The 22920-nt window shown below is 45.2% G+C and overlaps 1 protein-coding gene across 2 annotated transcripts; it reads left to right on the forward strand.

Moving 5' to 3' along the window:
* The first annotated feature begins 530 nt into the window (after window positions 1-530).
* On the forward strand, window positions 531-19705 carry LOC131591379 (CD9 antigen-like). 2 transcript variants are annotated; one of them, XM_058861993.1, is made up of 8 exons: window positions 531-684; window positions 10707-10806; window positions 13191-13288; window positions 14431-14505; window positions 15471-15563; window positions 16132-16221; window positions 18528-18611; window positions 19360-19705. In XM_058861993.1, exons 1-8 carry the CDS (start codon window positions 619-621, stop codon window positions 19423-19425), a joined length of 672 nt encoding a protein of 223 aa, XP_058717976.1. In that variant the 5' UTR covers window positions 531-618; the 3' UTR covers window positions 19426-19705. The 2 variants fall into 2 exon arrangements, with proteins under 2 accessions (XP_058717976.1, XP_058717977.1); XM_058861994.1 differs by lacking the exon at window positions 18528-18611.
* Window positions 19706-22920: the final 3215 nt, after the last annotated feature.

The raw sequence follows: 22920 nt of genomic DNA on the forward strand, positions 1-22920 counted from the left end.
GAGACATTCCAAATCCACCTGGAAACATTCCAAACCCATCTGGAGACATTCCTGTGTCACCTGCTCTTAGTGACCTGCCTCGGCAGTGGGGTTGGAATGGATGATCTCCAGAGGCAGGCCCCTTCCAATCCTAAGGATTCCGTGATCTATGCAAGAGCAGGTCGGGTTGGGCTGGGGGGGTCGATTACATATTAGGACGAAGTTTTCCACCCAGAGGGTGGTGGGGCACTGAACAGGCTCCCCAGGGAAGTGGCCACAACCACAACCCTGCCAGAGCCCCAGGAGCATTTGGACAACGCTCCAGGCACAGGGTGGGATTGCTGAGGCTGCGCCGTGCAGGGCCGGCAGCGGGTCTCTGACGTTCCCCGTGCTTCCCCTCCATGCCGGAGCATTCCGAGCCCCCGGGCTGGCCGTGCACTGCCCCATGCGGCGTTGCCGGAGCGCCGGGAGCCCGCCGGGCCTTGGGGCGGAGCGGGGCGGCCGCAGGTGCGGGGCGCGGCCGGGGGCGGCCCCGGGGGCGGGCGGGGGAGTCCCCGAGACGCCCGGGCCGGGCCGGGCCGCATTTAAGGAGCGGCGTCGGAGTGTGGGAGCCTCGTCACTGTGCCTACAGTCGCCACTATGCCTGTTAAAGGAGGTACCAAGTGTATCAAGTACCTGCTCTTCGGCTTCAACTTCATCTTCTGGGTGAGGTGCCCGGGCTGAGCCCCGCGGGACGGGCGGGGAGGGAAAAGCGCGGGGAGCCGCGTTTTGGTTTTTTTTTTCTGGTGCGTGGTTTTTGTTGTTTGCCTCATTTGCTGCCCACCCTTCCCCTAGAAGGAGCGGGATGGGTGCCCGGGTGCTCACCGCTTTATTTTTCACATTTTTCGGGTTTTATCGTAAGGCGGGTCGAGTGTGCCGCCAGGCGGGGAGGGGGTGCTGGGTTTGTGGCTAGCCTCCCCCCCCGCGCTCGACATCCCCCAGCGCTACGTACAATCCTCGCCCTAAAACTCCGTGTGCAGGTCGGGCTCCCTGGTGGCTTTCCCGGGGCTGTGCCCGGGGTGAGCCGGTTCCTCGCAAGTTGTAGCCTGTTGTTGTCGGGTGTGTGAAACCCTCGTGTTTGGTGGGAGCTGTGGCTTCCCTTCGAGTTTAATCTCTTGGAGCAGACCAGCACGCGTTGAATTCGTGTCTCCGGTGTGGTTCTTCGCCCCACTACGCCTTGTTGGCCAGGCAGCGTGAGGAAACACCGCTCAGTCGAGAGGGTTGGGGCTGTTCTCAAGCGCTCGGGGCGTGGGCATCTGGATTTAGCGCTGGCTCCTGTATGGAAAAGTACCGTGGGAGCTGCTTGTGTGCCTGATGGATAGGTGCAAAGTTGGGTTTTCTCTGGGCTGTTTGCCACTGTAGAGAAGGCTCTGAGGGGGAGGAATGAAGTTGGAGCTGCGGGAAGAAGCCGCGTCTGGAGTCGGTCGCAGCACTGCCCGTGGGACGGGTGGAAGTTGCAGTGTTAATGGGTAAAGTGCTCGGGATGTCTCCATGTCGCAATGGGTTACGGCAGAGCTGAGAAAACAGAGCTGGGCCGCAGGTGAGGAAAGTTGTGTAGAACTTCACCTAGTGAAGTGGCACATGTTGCCACCCGGGACTCGCCGGGAGAGTGAGCAGGGCTGTGGCATTTGCAGGGTTAGAGCTGATCAGAAGGAAAAACCTAATAAAGCGCTGCCTGAAACCTACGGTCAGTGAGGTTTTTTTAAACCTCGTGTTAAAAGAGACTGAAGTATTCGTGGTTTGCCTTGTGCCTGTTTTGTTTGTTTCCAAGTTGCAGACTTTCTGCGGAGTATTTTATGGGACAAAAATTCTTGCTGTTGCAAAGAGGCTCTTAGCCTGAAGCATCACCACCTTGTTGTCTGGGGCCCAAGGCTGAAAACAGGGAGAGGGGTTTTGTTTAGGTTGGGATTAACCTATTGCATGGGAGTGTCATGGTAATAAGCACTGAGGCTTTACTCATACTTTTGGGTCCTTGTGGATACAGAACTGTACTGGTGACAGGGTGGATGGAAGAAGAGTGGTGCTGCTGCCCAGAGGAGCTAAGACATCATGGCTTTACAAGTTGCCTTCCTGAGTCTGGCAGTATGCAAATAGGATGTGGGAAAGAGAAGAGGAAGAAAAATGAATTAAAGGGAGCTAAATGCATCTTGGAGATCTCAGTTAAGTGTCTGAAGGCCCCATGAGGCAGTGAAATGCAGGCAGCTTGGGTCAGTGAGAGATAAGTGTGTGTTTGACCAGCTGCAGTGGGCCTTGCCTGCTGAGGATCACCACATGTCATTGTGTCCTGCTGAAAATAATTGGAGGGGAGTTTAGGGGGTATGGTGTTAGCCAACCTTGTGTCCTCTGTGGAGAAATAAAGCAGCTGTATCTTGGGTTGTTCTGCACTGAACAGCATGAAAAGAAAGGTGTTCTGGGGCTGCCAGCATTAAAAGGCAAGAACCACTCTAAATAACAAAAAAGGATTTAGTGTTTCTTTAGTGTTTTAGCTTTGAAGATGTAAAAAGTCTGTGAAGTAATGGAAATACGTTGACAAAGCCTGTTGTGCCCAAGTGCACTTCTGTACCTCCTTTTTTTGAAGTACATTGCCTCCTCTAAAGATAGGTGAGGAATTTAAGTGGTCTGCGACAAGTCTGCAGATGGCTGTGGATGCCATGTTAGGTGGGATGAATTTGCTTCCATCAGAGTCTTGAACAAGGTCTAAGGAAGCAGAAGGGCTCCAACAGCTTGGTAAAGGAAGTTACCGAAATAGAAAGGGAAACTCTCAAAGTTGAAGCTGTATCCAAAGGAAGGAGACAAAGGTTCATAAATGCTGGTGAGCCAAATAAAATGCACAATAACATTAGCCAAAGGAAAGCTTTAGGCATAATTTGCAAAAAGCATAACCCTCTTCAGACACCTGAAAAAAAGGGAGTTTCTCAGGGAGTCCTTCCAGGCAGTAATAGCTCCAGGTATAAAAGTTTTGGGAGCAATGTTTGGCAGGACTTTATTTTAATGGGGAAGATTTTAACAAAGTTCTGTGCCATAATCTGTCTTTTACTCTGAATCCTGCACAGGTTTGAACTGACCTCTTGATGCAAAGGAGGTAAAACAGGAGCAGTAGTAAATGTTTGATTAACAATTCTCCAAAGTCACACAACACTTCAGAACTCAGAGTTGTGATTAGGTAACTCCCCCTGCTCACTATCCCTTTTGATGCTGGAGGGCTGGAATGCAGCGAATTGGGAGGCTGGGTTTTTGCTTTATGGTAGTCTGAGATACCCAGAGAGTAGCACATATGGAGTATCTGGAAACAGCCAAAGAGAAGATGCTTAAAAGCTTGTGTACATGTGGAGATGGGACTAGCTACTGCAAGGGGAAGTCAGACTTCATGAAGCTGCTGCCTTGGAGCCTTTAAAAGCCTGAATGTTGGAGAGGGCAGGGACTGGTTATTGTTGATTCACTTGTTCAATGTCTCTGGGAATCCTCAGGCTCTTGTGAAAACCAGACAGTGCTGGAGTAAGATCCTGGCAAGGATGAGATGGCTGTTGGAGTGGAGGCAGGGCTGTGGGGAGGTGCAGCTCTCCTGTTGTAGAGAGAAGCAGTGGTGCTGGCACAAACGCTGTGGTGATCATCATAGCCTCACGTCATCTGGAGAAGCATAGGAGGTACTGCTGGGGAGCTGGCTGGCACCCATTGTCCAGGGTGATGGAGGTGGTGGCTGTGTGCTGACACAGCAGCTGAGGGCCACAGGCAGGCATTGAGTCATTCCCATGGGAGGCACCAGCAGGAAGCTGCCTGGAGATGCGAACTAAATGGTTCAGGGGCAGTTGTTACCATGGAGCACTGAAGCCTTGGGAGAAAAAGATCTATGATCCTTTACAAACACCAGGTAGATGCTCAGTGTCAACAAAGCAAAACCAGCTTCAGAAATGAAGGACATGGAGAAGATGGCGTGTAAAGTTCCCTAAATCCATGGCATGCTGGTGCCCCACAGTGCTGCAGGCTATTCTGGTCATCTGCCTGCCTTGAGAGGATCATAGTGGAACTTGGTAATGTTTGGGAAAGAAAGAGGAGGATTTCTGCCATCAGCAACTGTAAGTAAGTTGGGATTCTTCAGCATGGAAATGTGCTTGAGATCCTTAGGATTGTGATTGTCCAGGCAGTAGGTGGGGCCTGACTGTATTGAAAGAGGCAATGAGCAAGCACTGTGGGATATGAAGCCAGGAAAGAGGACGTTTTTGGAAGAAAAGTGTTGTTGTGGGGACAGCAGTGGTGCTTTCTCCTCACCTGATGCTGATGAATAGGTTGGTCAAGGGATACATAGCTAGGTTGGAAAAGGCCCTTAAGATCTAGTCCAACCTGTTAACATGGAATTCAGCAGCCTTTTGTTAATTTTTCTTCTCTCAGGGTGCTGTCTGTGTCTTGGCACAGTCTTTAAGTGCATGACATGTAGACCAGGAGGTTGGTCCTGGGAAATGCTACTGTCTGTCCTGTTCTCTTAAACCTTCCTGAGGATCTTGTGCTTGACTGATCTGGTGCCCTTTCTCCAGTTGGGAAGGCTGGGCACTAGCATTCTGAAACTTTTGGGACTTCAGAGTTTGGCTTAAAATGTGCTTGTTGTCTAAATGGAAGGAAGGGGACATCTTTGAATGTTTGCACCAGGTCAGGTTAAGAATGGATCAGTAAGTTTAGGAGTTGAATCCCCTCTCTGAGCTGTAGGAATTAGGGATGGCTGTGTTTCCTCTTAAGATGGAATGTTGCAGCAGGCATCACACTCCTTGCTGCTGCTGTGCTGCCCTTGCCAGGGCTGGCGTTCTCCCACCTGGGTTTGCAAACAGTTCTGCTGTCTTGGCATGGCCAGTGCTGGCCCTGGCATCCCTGACATTCTGCTTTCCAAGAATAGAAGTTTGGGGGCTGATTTGGAGTGTGGAGAGGAGGTGTCAAGCCTAATACAGAACTAAAAATTATTTATTATCCCACCAGGCTGGCTTGAGTTTAGTAAAAATCAATGAAAACAACACATTTTGTGTCTTAAACCTGAGCACTGGAGTGGTCTTATCAGAGCTGGCTTGGGCCAACCTTAGTGTGAGCAATGCTGAATTACCTTGAGTTGTGTAATGAGTGACTGCCTTTAGCTGTGCCCCCTTAACTCCCAGGGTTTTCTCAGACTTGTTGGTCCTGGTGATGAAGTCTTTTTCTAGGAAAACTGCAGGCTCTTGAGCAGTTTGGATTGCGCCAGGCAAGTTCCTGCATGTTCTCCCACTGGCTTCCTGCTGCTGAACAAAAGCAAGGCCTTGCATTGTTAATTTTCAGTGATGTGTTTTCCCTTCGTGAATTTTGTGGAATACAAAGACATCTGCTGTGGATGTTTATGGTTTAATGTATTTTAGACAAGCGAGTGCTATAGCACAGAGACAGAGTTCATGTTGAAGCTTTGAGCAGTCATCTTCTTGCTCCTTTACACTATTGGGCAGCTCTCTTGTCCTGACTTCCCACTCTCCAGAGTGCTGTGTGTTTTATGAATAAATTTATGAATTTGTGTGTGGTAGTGCCCGCTAAAGATGAGCAGAATTAGGCCTGGAGAGCTCTTTTCCTTCTGTAGCTTGCAGATACCTGTGATGTTGTTCTGAGCCATAATCTCAGCTGCTTTTCTGCACCAAGAACAGCAATTCAGAAGGTCTTTCCTCCTCTGGTGAAGCAGAGGACTTGCAGAATGGGCAGGGAAATATGCATGTGTCTGTTAGTATGTATATATGCAGGCACATATGAAAAACCCAGAAATTGCTTTTGCTTTCTGTAATGAACTGATGCAGCTGCTGGCTAGTGTGTGACTAACACTGCTTGGGCTCAGTTCAATGTATTTTGACTCCAGTAAATTCTGTGAAGTCAGGAATGGAGTTTGCTGCCGTAAGAAACCTGATGTGAAGCTACTTAGAGTTCCAGCAGTCCTAGCTCCTATTTGCAATTCTAATTGCAAATACAGTAGACTGTATTCTGAATAGGAACTTGTATGAAATGGGCACTAGTCTTGGCAGTGATTCAGGAATTTTGTAATGCTGCTCCTACTGTACTGGAGCACCATTTTATTGCAGAGAGTGCTGTGACATTAACATAGGCCACAACGTTCTCAAAACTAGCTAAGCAAAAAGAAAATACTCCCTTTCCAATCCACTTTTTTCCAAGCTAGTTTGAAAATAGCTGCAATTTCTTGTATAACTGCAAGCCTGCATGGCACAAGTGTTACAGGAGTTTTTTCAAAACTCTGAAAACCTGTGATGTTGTGGATTACACTAGTTCTGTAATTGAGGGTTTAGAGTGATGTTGAGCCTCACCTGTACTTACTGTTCATGGGGTTTTATTTATGGCGTACCAGTCAGTAACAGGACAGAAACAGCTCATTACTACTTACAGTGTTCTCAGTTTTTTGCATGTGCTTTGCAACGTTCTAGATCTGGTCCTGGCTTTTAGTTCAGTCTCTAACAGTAAGAAGTAAATTCTTATGCAGTCAGAATTTTAGATAAAAGTTCGAGTGTTTATGAAGTAAAGATGGTAAGTGGGGTGCTTGTCCCTTATCAAGGTGACAAGGTCAAAAGGGACTGAACAAAATGGTCTTTGCAAAATAGTAGTTAAATCCAAAATAAGCTTTCCAAAATAGTGTCACACATTGTGCTGCTATGGGATGTGTTAAGAGAATTGATGGTTTGGGTTTTGGTTTTTGTTTAAACCTCAAGATTTTGACATATGTTTATGGCATTGTCATTAAATCTAACGGTTTCCTGTGTAAGCCTTCTGCTGGGAGACTGAATCTGTGAAACCTCGGGTGTCAGAGTGGGTCAGAAATGCCGTGGGAATTGCTTGGTAAGGTTCAGTGCTGAGGCACACTCCAAGCTCCTGCTCAAGTTAGCCCGGGATGGTGAGGGGAGGAAGGCAGTGTTCTGTGTGGCTGCTGCCTCCAGGATACACAGCTTTTCTCATCTCAAGTGTATCCTGACTGGTTCAGGTCTTTTCTCAGTTATCTCTGCTCACATGGAAGTCTGGGATATACCCTTAGATGTACCCAGAGGCAAAGCCGGGGAGACACAACAGAGCCGTGGGAAGGGGTGACTTTGGAGATGGGATGGGTGAGAGGAGGGAAGCTCTGCACAGGAGGCTTCACTAGGAAAGGTGCAGGCCTATGTAAGAAAGGAAGATAGGCCAAAAAAACCTGTTTTTCCTGTTGCAGCAGGCAGAAAACTGCATGCAGGAGTGAACTTTAGGGGCAAACTGGGGGTGTTTGCATGTAACAAAAAAAAGAAAAATAGCCTGAGAAGCCTCCACAGGGCTAGGAGAGGAGTGGCCAGGTAGTTTTATCTGTATTGCAGCTCTAAAACTGCCAAGCAGAGCAGGAATGTGCTGGGAGTAGTGGTTAGGGAAAACAAGGAAGCCTGGTTAGCTGGAGCAGGGAAGTCAGTAGTGTAGTAGTGCCAGGACATGCTGTTACTGGAAAATCACTGCCACAAACTTTTCCAAAACAGCAAGTGAGCAGTATCCCTTTAACTTCACGTTTTGATCAGATAGAGAAAAAAAACACCCCAACCCTGTCTTCTGAGCTCTTTTTGCTGTACTTGTCACTATAGAAACATACTACTTACCTGTCTGATAAGCACACAAACCCATTCTTTTTTTGTGTGTGAAACCAGACAAAATGGATTATGTTCAGGAGTAGTGTTGTTCTTTCCCTGCTAAATTTCTTTTTCAACACAGGATAGAGCTACTTAGAAACACACAGTATTGCTGAACTCCTGTGACAAAATAGGTCTGTTAGATGGGGAATCCCCTTGGATTACCAAATAAAAACCCAACAATTAGGTTATCTGGGGATCTGCTTCCGCAGCCGAGGTTGGGGGCCTCACACCCCTTTGCCAGGAAGGAAAAACACAGCTCCCAAACCATCCGAGTATGGCTGCCCATCCTGCTGGCATAGCATGGGTGAGCAGGGAGGTGACAGTGCTTCAGCCTCTAGTGTGCCACACTGGCCAGGGTGCTGCCAAGTGCCCGTGGAGCTGTGCTTTTCTCTTCCTCAGAGGCTGGTGTTGCTGTGTCCTCATTTCTCCCTTGTTTTGATGGAAACTTGAAGCTTCAAGTTTCTTGCCTTCTGCTTTAAAACTGCCTTTTTTTAGTTCAGTGGTCACTGTGGGTAGGAAGAGCACAAACTGAGAACATAAGTCTGCTTTCCTTAAGAAACTGAGACAAAAAGTCTCTTATTCTTGTATGAAGGAGCTGCATTTTATTTCTAATCCACCATGCAGAGAATTATCACTTTGTTTAATTCTGCCACTTTTTTTAGTGCTGTGCAGCAGTTCACTGGCATGAGGCATTATCACTGTTCTGTGATCCTGTAAGTCTCTTGTCTTCCTGGCATCTTAACCTTTCCCACAGAGTGACTGCTTTTCTGAGGAGAAAACATGCCACGTAGCTCTGCATGGTGGTGGGGAATGGTTAAATTTGTGTTTTGAGAGGAGCTATATTAGGTACATCATCTCTGCCTAATGTGAACCGACCAGTTTGTTTCTGGAGGGCATTAACTGAGCCTTCTCCTTTGCTTGGAATTTTAAGATTATCTGTGTGGTGACAGTATGGCTTAAGAGTTTCTTTAGTTTTACAGTCCTTTTCTGTGCCCTGCTCCATTTGCAGAGCTCTCTACTTGAACACTGGAGCTTGTCAAGCTGTAAATAAGGTTGGTAGATGAGAAGAACTAGGTGTTCAGACCTGTGGCTTCACAATTTGTGAATTCTTGGCAAAACCAGCAGAGGCTGTAGGCTTCTTCTACTGATGGGGATCTGGATCAGCTCTAAAAGCTGAAGATTATTGGATGACCCAGGAAAGAGTGTCTCAAGCAGAGTGTTATTAAATAGTGGGTGACTTAACAGCGGTCTCAAAGCAGAGTTTTTTCCATCACTAAGCCTTTCTGATGTTTGAACTGAGGCACTGGGATGAGATCCTTGAGGTAGCAAAGGCTTTAAGTGATGCTGCAGCCAGGAGAGCAGGTAGAGCAGCAGTGCTTCTCTCTGTCAGCTCCCCTTTGCACCTCTCCCTCCCCCCAGGGTGCAGCTGTGGCACAAGAAGTTGAAGTGATGATGCTGTTGTGACATTCTGTGCTGTACCAAGGTGCTCCAGCATAACTTAATCACCTTGTCAGGGTAGCCCTAGCAAGGCAAGCAGGAGGTGTGTGCAGGTGTGCCTTAGGAGTAAGCACCAGAAATGCCAACAAAGGCATTTTGCTTAGGTCTGGAAAGCTACAGATGGGTTTTGCTCCTGGGGCTGTGTCACTTGATCTGTTTTCCCCGCCTACAACCCTGCAGCTCCTTCTGGAGGCAGGCCTGGCCCTTGGGTTCCTGCTTTACAAGAAAAGCTGGTTTAGGAAAGCTGGGGCTGTCTGTGAGCAGGAGCTCCTCCACGGCAGGGAGAAGGGGCTCTCAGGCTCCCACCTTTCAGGTGGGCTGGTGTGGAAGGGGTGTATCCTTGGGTGCTTTCCAGGGGAATGCTACCCATATTACCACTGAAAATTGCCATTCTTAAACACTTCCCAGTTTCTTAGAGGCAAATCAGGAATGTTGTTTCCTTCTACAGTGGCCTTATCAGAGATCAGGCTTTTTGGAATTTTATTTTTACTTTTCATGTGTCCTTTGCATGACCAAAGCACCAGACTTTATAAACTTATCGCTCATTCTTAAGTTTAAATTTTTAATGTCTGCTGCAATGTTTGGGATTTCTGTCCTCATATCACTTTTGTAGAGCTATTTTTAATAGCTAAATGGTCTTCAAAGGAAGAGCTGAGACACACACTCCAGCTTTCTACTTTCTCCTGGTTTCTTCATTTTTCTTACATGCAAGAAAAGCCCTTTTATTTTTTTCTTTTTAAAGGGGGATTTGGTCTGTTCAATGCTATTTCTGTTTTTATTGGCCTTACCAGAGTGCAATTCCCTCCTTCTTGCAACAATTCCTATTGCTTTTGCCAGGTGTTTCATCCAGAGGCTAATTTATACACAAAGTAACTTGCTGGAAACACTGGCACCAATGTTAAGAGGAACCTGGAGGCACACAGGCAGAGATGATGAAATAAAACTAAAAATTACCTAAAATCCAATTGTATGGCTCCAGATGAGCAATATTGTGACTTTGGCAGCTGGTAATTTCTTATTCCTGTCAGTGTGGTCACTTAATGGGTTGGTTTTATCTTCTTTTGCAAGAAGAGCACTCTTCCTGAACTCCCTTCCATGGTAAACTGAACTCTCACCAGTCTGTTCAGTGCACTAAAACTTCCAGCTGGCCTTAAAATGCACTTTTCCTTGCAATACACTTGATCTTAAGTGTGCAGCTTCAAGGTCACTAAGCCATGCAATGTCTGCAGCCACCCAGAATAACACAATGTGTGGAAGGATGAGTGGAAATACTGACACCTGGCTAAACCTTGGATAGTTTCAGGAAGGAACAAGAATGGCTTTGTTCTCCTGTGGCATTGGAGTTTATATTATATAAATGCATCTGTCAACAAGGTGCCTCATGTCTGGAACTTGGTTTGTGTGTTGGTATCCCCATCTTTTTATGCTTTTCCTTTGTCACCACCTTTTTAAATAACAGCTGTATCCTGTTTGCTTCTGATTTTGTTACTAATGCAAGGCTGGGTGGATTAGTTGGTATCATTTAATGAATCTTCCTTGTTATTATAGCTTGCAGGGACAGCAGTGCTTGCAATTGGACTATGGCTTCACTTTGATTCACAGACCAAAAGCATCTTTGAACTGGAATCTGACACAAAGTTTTACACAGGTGAGTTGGGGGATCACTTAGGAGATGGGTCACACTTCTGTGCCCTGATTTCCAGGCTGCTGAGAAACCTTGGCCTTCCTTAAAGGGTAAAAAGGCAAAACAGCCCTAAAGAGCCCAAGAGTAACTTTCCCTGGCTGGTGCTGGGGGCAGCTTTGCTTGTGAGCACTTCTGCAGACAGCAGTGCTGTTTTTTGAGTGTTTTTTTGGCTCTTCATCCTTTTTCCCACAGTGTCAGTAAACATTTTGTATTCCCAGAGGCTCCTGGAAGACACAGAGGATGTTTCTTCCTGATGCTCATGACCATATGCATCAGCAAAGTTTCACATTAAGCTAATTGAGTAATTAATAATTTTTCTCCAGAGTGACCAACTTGAGCTACCCAAAACACAGCTGTTGCCCCTTCTCCTCTGCTATCAGGAAATGCTGGGGGAATTGGGATTGGTCAGCCTGGGGACCAGCAGGATTTGGGGTGACCTCATTGTGGCCTTGCAGTATCTGAAGGGAGCCCACAGAAAAGATGGAGAGACTCTTGACAGGGGCTTGGAGTGACAGGACAAGGGGCAATGGCTTCACACTGACTGAGAGTACGTTTAGATTGGATATTGGGAAGAAATTGTTCCCTGTGAGGGTGGTGAGGCCCTGGCACAGGCTGCCCAGAGAAGCTGTGGCTGCCCCATCCTTGGCAGTGTTCCAGGTCAGGTTGGATGAGGCTCTGAGCATCCTGGGATAGTGGAAGGTGTCCATGCCCATGGCAGGAGTTTGGAGTCAGGCAGTCTTTAAAGGATGGCTTCATCTTTCTCTTGCCAAAAAACTGGCTCCTGTCCTCGCCTACTCACCTGTGACAACTCCCAGAATGGTGTCTGAAGGGTCACTTGTAAGGAAGTGCAACTTGTGTTGGAGCCTCTTAGTCCAAGGGGACCTGTGCCTACAGGGAATACTGTTAGGAATGGTGTGGAGGCTGTAGTTGGGAATATTTGAAGTGCTTGTGGGACTTCATGAAAAAGCTGCAGGCATGCAGACAGGTTATCTGTGAGAAAATTTGTGGTTTGCCCTTTATATGATGGCATCAGCAAACTGGGTGGTTCTCAGAGCTGCCGGGAAGATTCCCAGATGCTTTTAAGTGGACCTCAGGAAAAGAACAGAGATCTAATCTTTACTGTTGAGCTGAATATTTAACAAGTCTTATTTTGGGTAGTCTAAAACAACTCTTCCACCTCCTAAAACATAAATTTTTTATGGTGTGATTTTTAAGCTACTGACTGGATGCAGCCAGTGAAACCTGCTTGAAATCTCTGTAGGTTAAACTGATTTTTAAAAAAGCTCAATAGGAATTTCTGCTTTAACATAATTTTCTGGAAGTAGTTACTGACTGCAGTAAATTACAAAGCAAGTTACCTCAAAGGCTTTCTGTACAACTCAAACTAAGAGGTACTGATAGACTCATTTTATTCTACTTTTTCAAAATGGAAGAAGTTTTTTAGCTGAGGTTAAAATGTCAGGTTTTAATCCCGTACAAATAAGATAAAAAATGTCAGGCTTAATCCCTTACAAATGCTGTATCAAATAGATGTTTATTTTGGCAGCTAATCTTATTGAGTTGCATCTAGAATATATAATTTGCAAATGCTTACATCTGGTTTACTTTAATTAGTATTGATTGGATTGCTGAACTCTATTTGTTTCACTGTTGGTAGAGATGTCCTGCTTGCTCCATGTGCTTTGTGCTGATTCTTTGATGTTTCACCACCCCTGTAACAGTCTTTGCCATACTTTGGGAGCTTTCTTGCTCAGCACATCTTGCTGCTGTCTCCAGCTCACAGCTATGATGATTAGGCTGGTTGTTCCCAAGTTTAGGAGGCAGAGGATTTGACATGAATAGAGCCTTTTACCTCAAATATTTGCTCTTCCTGCTTCAACATACTCACTACCTAATTTCTGGGCAGAATAGTTTACAAGCTCTGACACTGTTTCTAGTTGGAAGAAGTATCTGCTTCAAGACTTTGCAGCTGTTGATAAATCACTATTCCACTTGTCTCTATCTTCACCTGTGGAGAAGTTGATAACTCTTGGCTCTGAGCCTGTTCTGAAAAGTGTCTTACAGCTTGTCTTAGAGGGCTTTATCTTGCCCATTTTCTAAAACTTGTGAAACTGCAGTAGGGGTATACATTGTGTTACACTGAAGGTTTTATTTATCAATTTTTCAAAATGTGCTTGCTTTGAAAATTAAGAACAACAGCCCCCCCTTATTTTTTTTTACTTGAAACACCTTAGTAAAAAAACTTAAGCCTTGGCAAAAGCTACCAATGCTATTTGTGGAGCAACTAATTTCATATCTTGCTGCTGAGGTCTCAGTGACCTGCACACCTTTGTTTTCCTCCTCCCTAGGTGTTTACATCCTTATTGGAGCTGGTGCCCTTATGATGCTGGTTGGTTTCTTGGGATGCTGTGGTGCATCACAGGAATCTCAGTGTATGCTTGGCCTGGTAAGTGTTCAGGGTAATGCTTAAATTTTTGAGCAGCATGATGAGAAAGGAGAGAAAATATTACTGTGTAATTCAAGGGCAACAGATTGCAGACCCCAGAACAATCAGTGTTTAAACTCATGGTCACCTACATAATACTAAAATGTTAAATATAGTTTTTATTTCAAATGCTCCTCCTCATTTGAACAGAGGATGACATCAAGAGGCTGGATATGTCTGAGATACAAGTGTCAAGACTGGGAGTATTGTAAACACAGAACTAAAATATTTATAAGAGCAGTGCTGTCATTGCTAGGCAGTTCAGCCTGGACTCTGAAGGTTGTGCAAGCTTTAATTTCTGAGACCAGAACTGTGGTGTTTGATGCATGAAACAAGGCTCTACTGTTCATAATCACAGGATGAGCTCTTCTAGTTGACAACTGCTCAGCAAGCCAATTACTGGAGAGCAACCTCATTGTTTTCAGACTGGAGGGGCCAGTAGAGCTTACTGGGTTTGTGCACACTTGCAGAACTACTCATCCAAATAACCAGAAGACTTAGTTAATAAGACAACTACTATAGCCACTGAAAGAACAGTTTACCTTACCTAAATTCAAGCGTTTCTTGCAAAATTATGCCTGTAGCCCTTTATAATTTTGAGTATCTCTTTAAAGTGCTTCTAAATGGTAGTGGTGTTTTGGATCTGGTAGTCTGTGAGACAGAACACTTTTATCTGTGTTTTATGGGATATACAACAAAGTGGCCATTAGCTCTCTGGGAGTTGGTGGCAAGCTAAGAATTAAGTAATGACTCCTAAAGCAACAGGAGTGACAAACCAGAGTAAAGAATTGGTGCCAGCTGTTGTGATGTGTCTGAATTACTTGGACAACTTCAAAGTCGAAGTTAACAGATGATTGGCTTTAATTAACACTGATCAAAAAGCAGGACTGGTGCTTGGGGAGCACTGCCAGACTTTCTGACGCTCCTGGAAAGAAGTGCTGACCCAGTGTCCTTTTTCCTGGTGTTACCAATGTCTCAGACCTCCAGCAGCAAGCTGGTTGAGTGACAGCTCCCACAAGCATGGACAAACTTGCAGTGTACATGTGAGATGCTGGTTTGTGGTGCTCTGGCCTTCATGAATAACGTGGTCTTTTCTTTTGTAGTTCTTCTTCTTCCTTTTTGTGATTTTTGCCCTTGAAATTGCTGCTGGGATCTGGGGATTTTCAAATAAAGAAAAGGTAGGTTGCTCTTAACAGTTGGGAGTGGTGGGATGCTGGAACAGGTTTGCCGGAGAAGCTGTGGCTGCCCCATCCCTGGCAGTGTCCAAGGCCAGATTGGATGGGGCTCTGAACAGCCTGGCCTAGTGGAAGGTGTCCTTGCCTGGGGCAGGACTTAGGTGATCCTGAAAGTGCCCTTCTGACCCCAAACACTCCATGATTCTATGGGTGTGCCCACAGTCAGCAGGGCAGTACCTGAGCAGCTGCAAGCAGACAGTACTTGACCAGTACAACTCAAATCCTTGTTACCCAGGGAATTTGGAGAAGAAAAAGGCTGAATCAAGCAAAACAACACAAAAATCTAACCAGTATTTAAAAATGATACTGTAGCAGGGAAGTGAGAATCCAGGAGGCTATTGCATGGTAGAGGTGCCTTCCAGACAGTACCTGGCTGAGCTGTGAGGTGAAGCAGGCAGGCTGGGAAGCTTTACTTCCAGAGAGGAGCTGGGTCAGCTGACAGCTGAGTGTTCCTCCACTTGAAGCATGACTGCTGTGGACTGTCCTTCCCAAGCAGTCAAGATTGTCTTGTTTCAAAAGCAGATGCTTGGTGACCAGGGTTGCTTTTCTGCTCATATTTTATTATACAGTGGGGAAATATAGAAACTTCTGGGCTACAGTAGAATAGGAAATATTTTTGGGCAGCCAGTGGGCAAAGACATGGTTCTCTCACTCTTCTTAGAAGTTCAGAGATTTGGAAGGGGAAACAGTCTTACCTGTTTAGGTGTGACTATTAAAGTGAGTGTACAGTTATTTCTGACCTGAAACAGGTGAGCCTTCTGTCCATCCTCTATTTGTATATGGCAGAAGAATGGGGTATTGTAGGCTGCAGGATTTTTGATGACTGACTTGCTGGAAGCAAGTTTTTTGTAATTAATACAAGGTATGATACTAATACACCATTAATAAACAACTCTGCTTTTCCTTAGATCATTGATGAGTTAAAGGAGTTCTACATGGACACCTACAGAAGAAGAACTCAGACAAGTGCCAGAGACACCCTGAAAGCACTTCAGTTCACTGTAAGTATATGGTTCTGCTTAACCTGGACAGTAATGCAGCTGCTCCTTACACTGTTCTCCATGCCACCCGGTCCTCTGTACAAGTCTCTTGCTACTTAGAAGAAACCAAAGATTGCAGAGATGTTTTTGTGCAGTATAAATGAATTCAGCATGACTTTTTTGTCTATCTGAAGTGTCTAGGACGAGTTCTTGTTTTTCTAGAATTCAGCAGCAGGCTAGGAAACTCTGGATCTGTGCTGCTGAGCTACTGGCACCCTAGTATGCACACCTGCATATCTGTGAGGGGTTCAGCTTTGTGTCTGTAAGGAGCATAGGCTGTCACCAAAATGATTGTGTACTTAGAGAGCTAGCTCTTCCTTTCAGAACCTTGTCCTTTAATTTAATAAAAGCTTGTTAAAATTAGGTTTATAGCAGTCATGTTGACAAGATTTAGTCTTTAATAAAAACTAATGTAAATTTTTTGTTGTTTATTAGGGTGGTTTTGTTTTTTTTTTTTGTTTTTTGTCAGATTACTGAACAAAAATAAGGATTATTTAACCTGGGTCTCTTTTTGTGTTTTCTGTTGTAGCTAAACTGCTGTGGCCTTACTGGAGCTGTGGAACAGCAGTACATGGATACCTGTCCTGCAAAGACACTGTCTGAGTCATTCTCTATGAAGGTAAAGTTTGACTTAAGTCACCCTCAGCTCTGCCCAGTGGGTAGAGCAAGAAACACTTCAGGAAACCCTCCCAGTCTGTGGGAAATCCCCATGTCACACTGGCGTGGCAGTCTGTGTCTGTGATCAGGCTGGTTGTGGAAAGCAAACCTGCTGTTACCATGGAAAGAACAAGCAGGAAGTCTGACCTTGCTCAGGAAATGTGCTGTCTGTGTGTCACAGACTCACTGGTGGGATGGAACATCAGAACTTTGCCTAGGAAAAAAACCCTCACAGTTCCTTGAGAGCTGTGTTCTCCTCACTGCATCTTCCTGGTGCTTGCTGGGAGCTGTCACCTCCCTCCTGGTTAGGGAGAAGTGGAGCTTGGAGTGGGACCAAGTCTGAAGCTTCAGCAAGGACTGGGTGAGGGGAGTAGTAAGGCACTGATAGACAGTCTGTTCAGGTGAGTTTGTGATAGTGAAGGCAATTCTCTGAATCAGATTTCCCTATTGGAATAACTCTGCAGATGTGCCTGTATGCTACAAATAACAGGAGAAAATAGCTTGTGTAGTTTTTAACCACCCCTCTTCCCCTTTTCCTTACAACCATCCTGTGCTCTTGCTTTATGCTCCAAGACAGTTTATATGAGTCCTTCTATGGTTCTTACCATACAGGAATTCAATTAATGACTTGGGGTTTTTCACTTTAATTGACAGTTTCACATATCTGCTCACATGAGACCCCTCAGTCTGTGTCTTTAGTCTTGTCCATGCAGTTTTAGCTAGAGTGTGTGGGAGTAGCTGAGACTGCATGCAGGTTTTGTTTGTTTTTATTCTGCTGTGTGTTTTAGCTTCATCTGTTGACTTCATCTTGTGATGCCTATTCCCAGTTGTAGAAAAACAGGGGACAGAGACTGCAAGATCAAAGGGATGGAATGGAGTGTGCCTCTAAGAAGCAGTGCTGTGTTGGTATTCTGACTGAACGGACTTGTTCTTGCCAGCATATCCCTTTAATCCTAGATTCAGTCTGTCTTCTAGACTGGATAAGGAACAACAGAAAAAAGTATCTTTCAGCAGCTCACTGATGTTTGCTGCTGGAACAAGCATTACAGAAGCTGGGATGTAAAAGTCACTTACATGAGGCACCAAATGTAAAAATCTCTGGGTTCAGTTCTTTTCCCCAGGATTGGGACTGACGAGCAGAGAGATGGTCTTTGCCTTCAGACTTAGGATGTTTATTTTACCTTATCTGTATTACATTTTTACAGATAGTAAGCACTTCTATATACTAACCTAACAAGCTACAAATGGCGACCTTGGGCTCTGTCCACAAGGTCTTTTAAGCATAAACTATCCAATTATCAAATGCCAACTAATTTATTTTTTACTTTTAACCCAATGACCAAACACCCGTGTTCTGCACTGCGTACTTCTCCATCCAATCACACAATATTACTAAAATTCATGAAGAAGGTGAAAGAACAAGGCAGGTTAATGCCCTAAAACCTCCATCTTGTTGCATACGTACTACTATATCCGAAAACCTTAAGGTTTAAATTTTCCACCAAGTGATACACTTATGCTTAAACTGCATACTCACAATTTCAGTTCTATCTATATTATCTATTAATTTTGGAAGCCTTTTCTATGGCCTCAGGTCAAACACAGTGTTCTTTTGTGGGTCTGTGCCTGTCAGCACAGAAAGCATGAAATTCTCTGTGTCCAGGGTTCCAACAGGATGAGAGTTTGACCAGCTACCAGTCTCTTAAAGATTTATACCTCTGTAAAAGTGCCTTGTTCTTTTTATTGGCCAACATGTCTCTGTTCTGGGGAAAGGATTATACTTACTTTTTTTTCCCCCAGTTGCAAGGGTAATTCATTGTCCTGGGAACATTAAACTGGCCCTTCTTTGAATCTGCCCCTGGTGTGAATCCTAACCTCGGATATCCTGCCATTCCCATGCACAGTTTGGTTCATGAGGTGTCTGCAAAATTACAGTACCAATTGGGAATATCAAGAGTGGCTTTAAATCCCTTTTGATAAGGGATGAGCTATGCATCATCTGAAGTGCTGACAGCCATTGTAACAAGGCAAGCCTGATAAAACTGCATGTTCAGACTAAGAGGAGAATCCTGCTGTAGTCAAGGTGCTGTTAACAGGTTGAGATACAGGAAGAATAGATTTAAACTTCTCTAACTCCTGTGTAGGACCATCCCTGGCTCTCTTTAAGGATGTGACAGTAAAGGCTAGATCAAAGCAGCTTTTTAAAGATGAATCTTCAAATGAACCTTGTGTGTGTAAAACACTAATGAACCATCTGTTCTGTTTCAGTCCTGCCCTGATGCCATTGACTATGTCTTCAAATCCAAATTCAATGTCATTGGAGCAGTTGGCCTTGGAATTGCTGTAATGATGGTGAGTTTCAAGATTATTTAGAGGGTGCTCAGAGGATATGCAGAGCAGAAGTCTTGGAGAAAAGTGCCTGGCCCAGCAGCCCACAAGGCCATTCCACTGAAGACAAGTCCCAGCAGGATTAAGGGTGTGTGCTGCAGGACTACCTGAGGCAGTGCAGAGGATGGGATATCTCAGGCCTCCCACTTCTGCTTTGGATTCGGATCTGCCTCCTTGCACTTTTAGCAGTGGTGAAATCTTACCAGTGATGTGTGTATATGTAGAGTGAAGATGTGTTGGTCATGTTGCTGGCCCGCATCTTAATCCTAATATCTCTTGGGGATTCTTCTTCTCTTTCCTTTATAACAATTACAGGCTTTGCTTAGAGGGCTGAAATAACAGGGCTTCTAAAAAAACTTGTGCTTCTACATTTGACTTCTCTGGAGAAAGGCACATTCTAGAATAATCAAAGATTTCTCAGGAGATACAGCAGTGGTTTATAGCTGCTGGTGCTGTGCAGGGCCAAAAGCTGGACTTGAAGATCCTTGTTGGTCCCTTCCAGTTTGACACCGTACTTGAAAACAGATCACAGAAGGAGATGAATGGGATTCCTGGGAATGAACTTTGGGGATTGTGGGGTGGGGATGGCAGAATAAAGTGTAAAAATACAGAATAAATGTGACCTCTGGCCTGGGAAGATAAGCTTGTCCTCATGCTTATAAAAGCACATGCCTTGCTTTCCTGATTTCTAATCTGTTTGCTTTCTTTCCAGGTTGTTGGCATGATATTCAGTATGGTTCTGTGCTGTGCCATTCGCAGAGAAAGAGAGATGGTCTAAGAGCTGCAAACCCAAGATTCCTGCACTATAAAAATCCTCACCATTAACTTTCGCGTTCTGAGAGCATTTCTAAAACGTTATATATTTGTTACCTTTTTAATGCTTTATTTGGTAGTGATGTAGGTTTGCTTTTTATGTTACAGGTTAAAAATACAAAGGTTTATCTGACTCAAGACAAACATTGTACATAAAATATCTGACTTTCTTGAAACTTACATAATTTGGATGTAATTTATGTTGGAGACAATTTGATATTTAATAAAGAGTAAGATGTATTGTTTGTGGGGTAGGGGAGATGTTGCTATGTTGATTAATCCCACTCTTGTTATGCAACTTCAGCTCTTTGCTATGCTTCAATGTTAAGTGTTTTTGGGATAAAGCAGGAATTTACTCCTTTGCTAATGCCCCATGTTGGAACAGAATGGGAGATGCTGGCAGAGTGTGTCAGGAAGGTGTGGTCATTCTTCTTTCCTTGGTGTGTGTGAACAAAAGCAGGTCTTAAGTACATTCCTAAAATGTCACTGCTGTGACACTTTTACTGTCACCTCCTTGGAGGGTGGCAAAGGCTGGCTGCCACACAGGTGCTGTGTAGGCAGTAGTAGCTCCATGCAGCCAGGCTGGGCTCTGCCTTAGGGCCAGCTGGGCTTCCTGACATCAGCCTGACACATCTGACAGCTGCTGCCACAACTGTCCCCTGGTGCCTGGCATGGCCTTGGGCCCTTGGCAGGGCACATTCCCTAGTGTATGCTCAGGATTTTTTCACTGGCTGGCCTGGGGCTTTGATTCCCCAAAGCCAGCAAGGTGCAGTCTCAAGGGCTTACAACATATGTGCCAAATCTCAGGTTTCCAAGCGGAATAAACGTAAGTTGCATGAGCAGTTAAGCATCCAGCTCTGCAATTGCAGGGTTGAGGCTGTCCTGTTTCAGTTTAAATATGGGTATGGGAGAAAGCAGAGATACCAGTGTGGATTCCTTTGCCTAAAGAATTACCAAGTTGTCCAGTGTTTCTACTCTAAATGGCTTTTAAGTGGTTTTTTTTGTTTCTAAAATGCTGCCTGATGGGGGTGCCTATGGACTTACTAGCAGGTTGATGTGCTGTACCTGGTGCTCGCTTACTGTACAATCTCATCTGTGTTCTTGGAAGCTTCTGGTCTCTGTCCTCTGGGTAATACAAATGTCTCTGAGTGGTCCTTGCTTGTTCCCCTTTCTCCTGCACAGAGGTTGGTATTTATTAAAAGAAATACCAGAGTAGGTGGGTGTCAAGCTCTGCTGATGCATGAATGTATTGTCATCTTTGTGTTACTCACTGTCCCTTCTCTAAGGGAACCATGCTGCTCTCCTCTGTAACGTGTTGCACTGTTCTGTGTTCATGGGCCTTCTTTAAGAAAAAGAAAAAAAAGTCAAGTGGTAATCATGCTTTTGTGTGTTTTGCAGAGACTGAAATGATTCCAGAAAGTAGTTGATCTAATGTTCTTTTGTGGCTCAGTGTGACAGCCTGGAGGGGAAAATATCTCATGGGAATTTGAAAGCAGCTCTGTCCCCACTGAGCTCTTGCAGAACTGAGAAGCAGCATTTTTGTCAGCTGGGTAATTCTGGGCATGAGAATGAACCTGGCTCCTGGAAGAGCTGCAGTGAACCACTGTCAACCATCAAGAAAGTTCACTACTAACTTCTTTTGCTTCTTGTTCACAAAGTCATTTGGGTTGGAAAAGACCTCCAAGATCATAGAGACCAACCTTTGATCAATAGCCCCCTTGTCAACCACACCAGAGCACTGATTGCCATGTGCAGTTGTTCCTTGGACGCCTCTGGGGATGGGAAGACCACCTCCTCCCTGGATAGGCTCTTCCAGTGAATAATCACCTTTTCAGTCAACTTCTTCTGCTATCCAACCTGAACCTCTCCTGGGACAGCTTGAGGCTGTTTCCTCTTGTCCTGTCCCTTGGTCCCTGGGAGCAGAGCCCAACCCACCCCTCAGCTGTCCAGGAGTTGTGCAGAGCCAGAAGGTTCCCCCTGAGCCTCTTTTTCTCCAGGCTGAGCCTCCCCAGCTCCCTCTGCTGTTCCTCATCAGATTTGTGCTCCAAACCCTTCCCCAACTCTTTTGCCCTTCCCTGGACATGCTCCAGCACTCCAATATTTTTATTGAACTGAGGGACCCAAGTTGGATGTGGGATTTGAGATGCCAAGTACAGAGGGAAAATCACTGCCCTGGTCCTCCTGGCCATGCTTGATGTGGTGCATGTATTCAGATTGCCAACATCTGCTGTGGCTGTAGTCCAGCAGCTTTTGCCAGAGTCCAACAAATTCCAGCAGGTTGTAACTAGGGGGAGAACTTGGCTGTAAGCTCAGCACCCCAGATCATGAGGTTTGGGCAGTGGCTGCAGTGGCAGCTCTTGAGCTGGCATCCACTTCAGCTGAAGATCCAGAAGTGAATATGTGCCCCTGTTCAGGTGTTCTACTGAAGCTGGAGAGGGGTTTCCTGGGATTAAGTCTTCGGCTTGCCTGGCTGCTGCCTTCCCCATAGTGTTTATGCCACACTCTGCCTCTGTGATACCCACCCTTAATCCACATGTGGTTTTTTATGCACTACGGCCCAATATTTTACCCTTCTTTTGAACATCTGCATGGGCTTGGTGTTTTCTGAGGAGTCAACAGACGGGTAAGTAAGTCTTGCTTTACCTGAGAGGGAAGAGCTGATCTTTATTACTTAAGTATTTCTTTCCTTTTAGCAAGAATATGGACTACAGATGCAAAACCTGGTTGCACTCAGCCTCAGACCTGTGGGCTAGTTTGGAATGAGTACTACTTCAGTAGTGAATATTGATGGGTTACATGTCAAGTTTCACCTTCTGCAAACAGTTGTGATGAAATTTCCTGAAGAATTGGGTTCTAAGGAACGGCAGCCCTAGAAATCTTGAGTGTGTGGCACTGATTCTGAGCAGGGAGCAAGTTCCTGTCTTTGAGTTAGATCAGGAATAGAATGTTAGTTGTGAGGTTAATACAGAGAAGCAAAAGGCATAACGATAGATTGTTCTGGAAAACAGGAATGGAGGATTACAATACTGAAGGGGAAATGGTGCTTAGGACAATGTCAGAGCTGTGGCAGAAGTGACTGACACTAGTGAAATACTGGAGGAGGGAGGGAGAGAAGGATCCCTCTGAGGAATATGTCTGCCCAGATTCAGAGGGCCAGGAGAGAAGCAAGTATTGATGCTGGGGGAAAAAAAGGAGCAGGGAAAAATTATTCTGGAGATGACATGTCTGTTGGGAGGAAAAGATAGGATGGAGAAAAACATGGCATAGAAAATATGAAGTAAAAGTTTTACTTTTGTATCTGTCCCCATCAGTAAACAAAGGTGCAGCTATGTTAAGACCTTAAAGCTTCCCTGGAATGTGAGAAACCACTCCAGAAAGAAAAAGGGCTTAAGCAGCTTTGTTTCCAAACAAAAGCAGATTTCTTCTTTACATACAGGTGCTGCTAATTCTTTGTTGTAAA

The sequence above is a fragment of the Poecile atricapillus genome, chromosome W (assembly GCF_030490865.1).
Source record: "Poecile atricapillus isolate bPoeAtr1 chromosome W, bPoeAtr1.hap1, whole genome shotgun sequence".
Taxonomy (NCBI): Eukaryota; Metazoa; Chordata; class Aves; order Passeriformes; family Paridae; genus Poecile; species Poecile atricapillus.

What these genes read in the sequence shown, in the direction of transcription:
- LOC131591379 (XM_058861993.1), top strand. Translation starts at nt 619, where the DNA reads ATGCCTGTTAAAGGAGGTACCAAGTGTATCAAGTACCTGCTCTTCGGC. An exon ending in TGACACAAAGTTTTACACAG is followed by an intron (nt 10,807 to 13,190) that starts GTGAGTTGGGGG and finishes CCTCCTCCCTAG; the next exon opens with GTGTTTACATCCTTATTGGA. An exon ending in TTGGAATTGCTGTAATGATG is followed by an intron (nt 18,612 to 19,359) that starts GTGAGTTTCAAG and finishes CTTTCTTTCCAG; the next exon opens with GTTGTTGGCATGATATTCAG.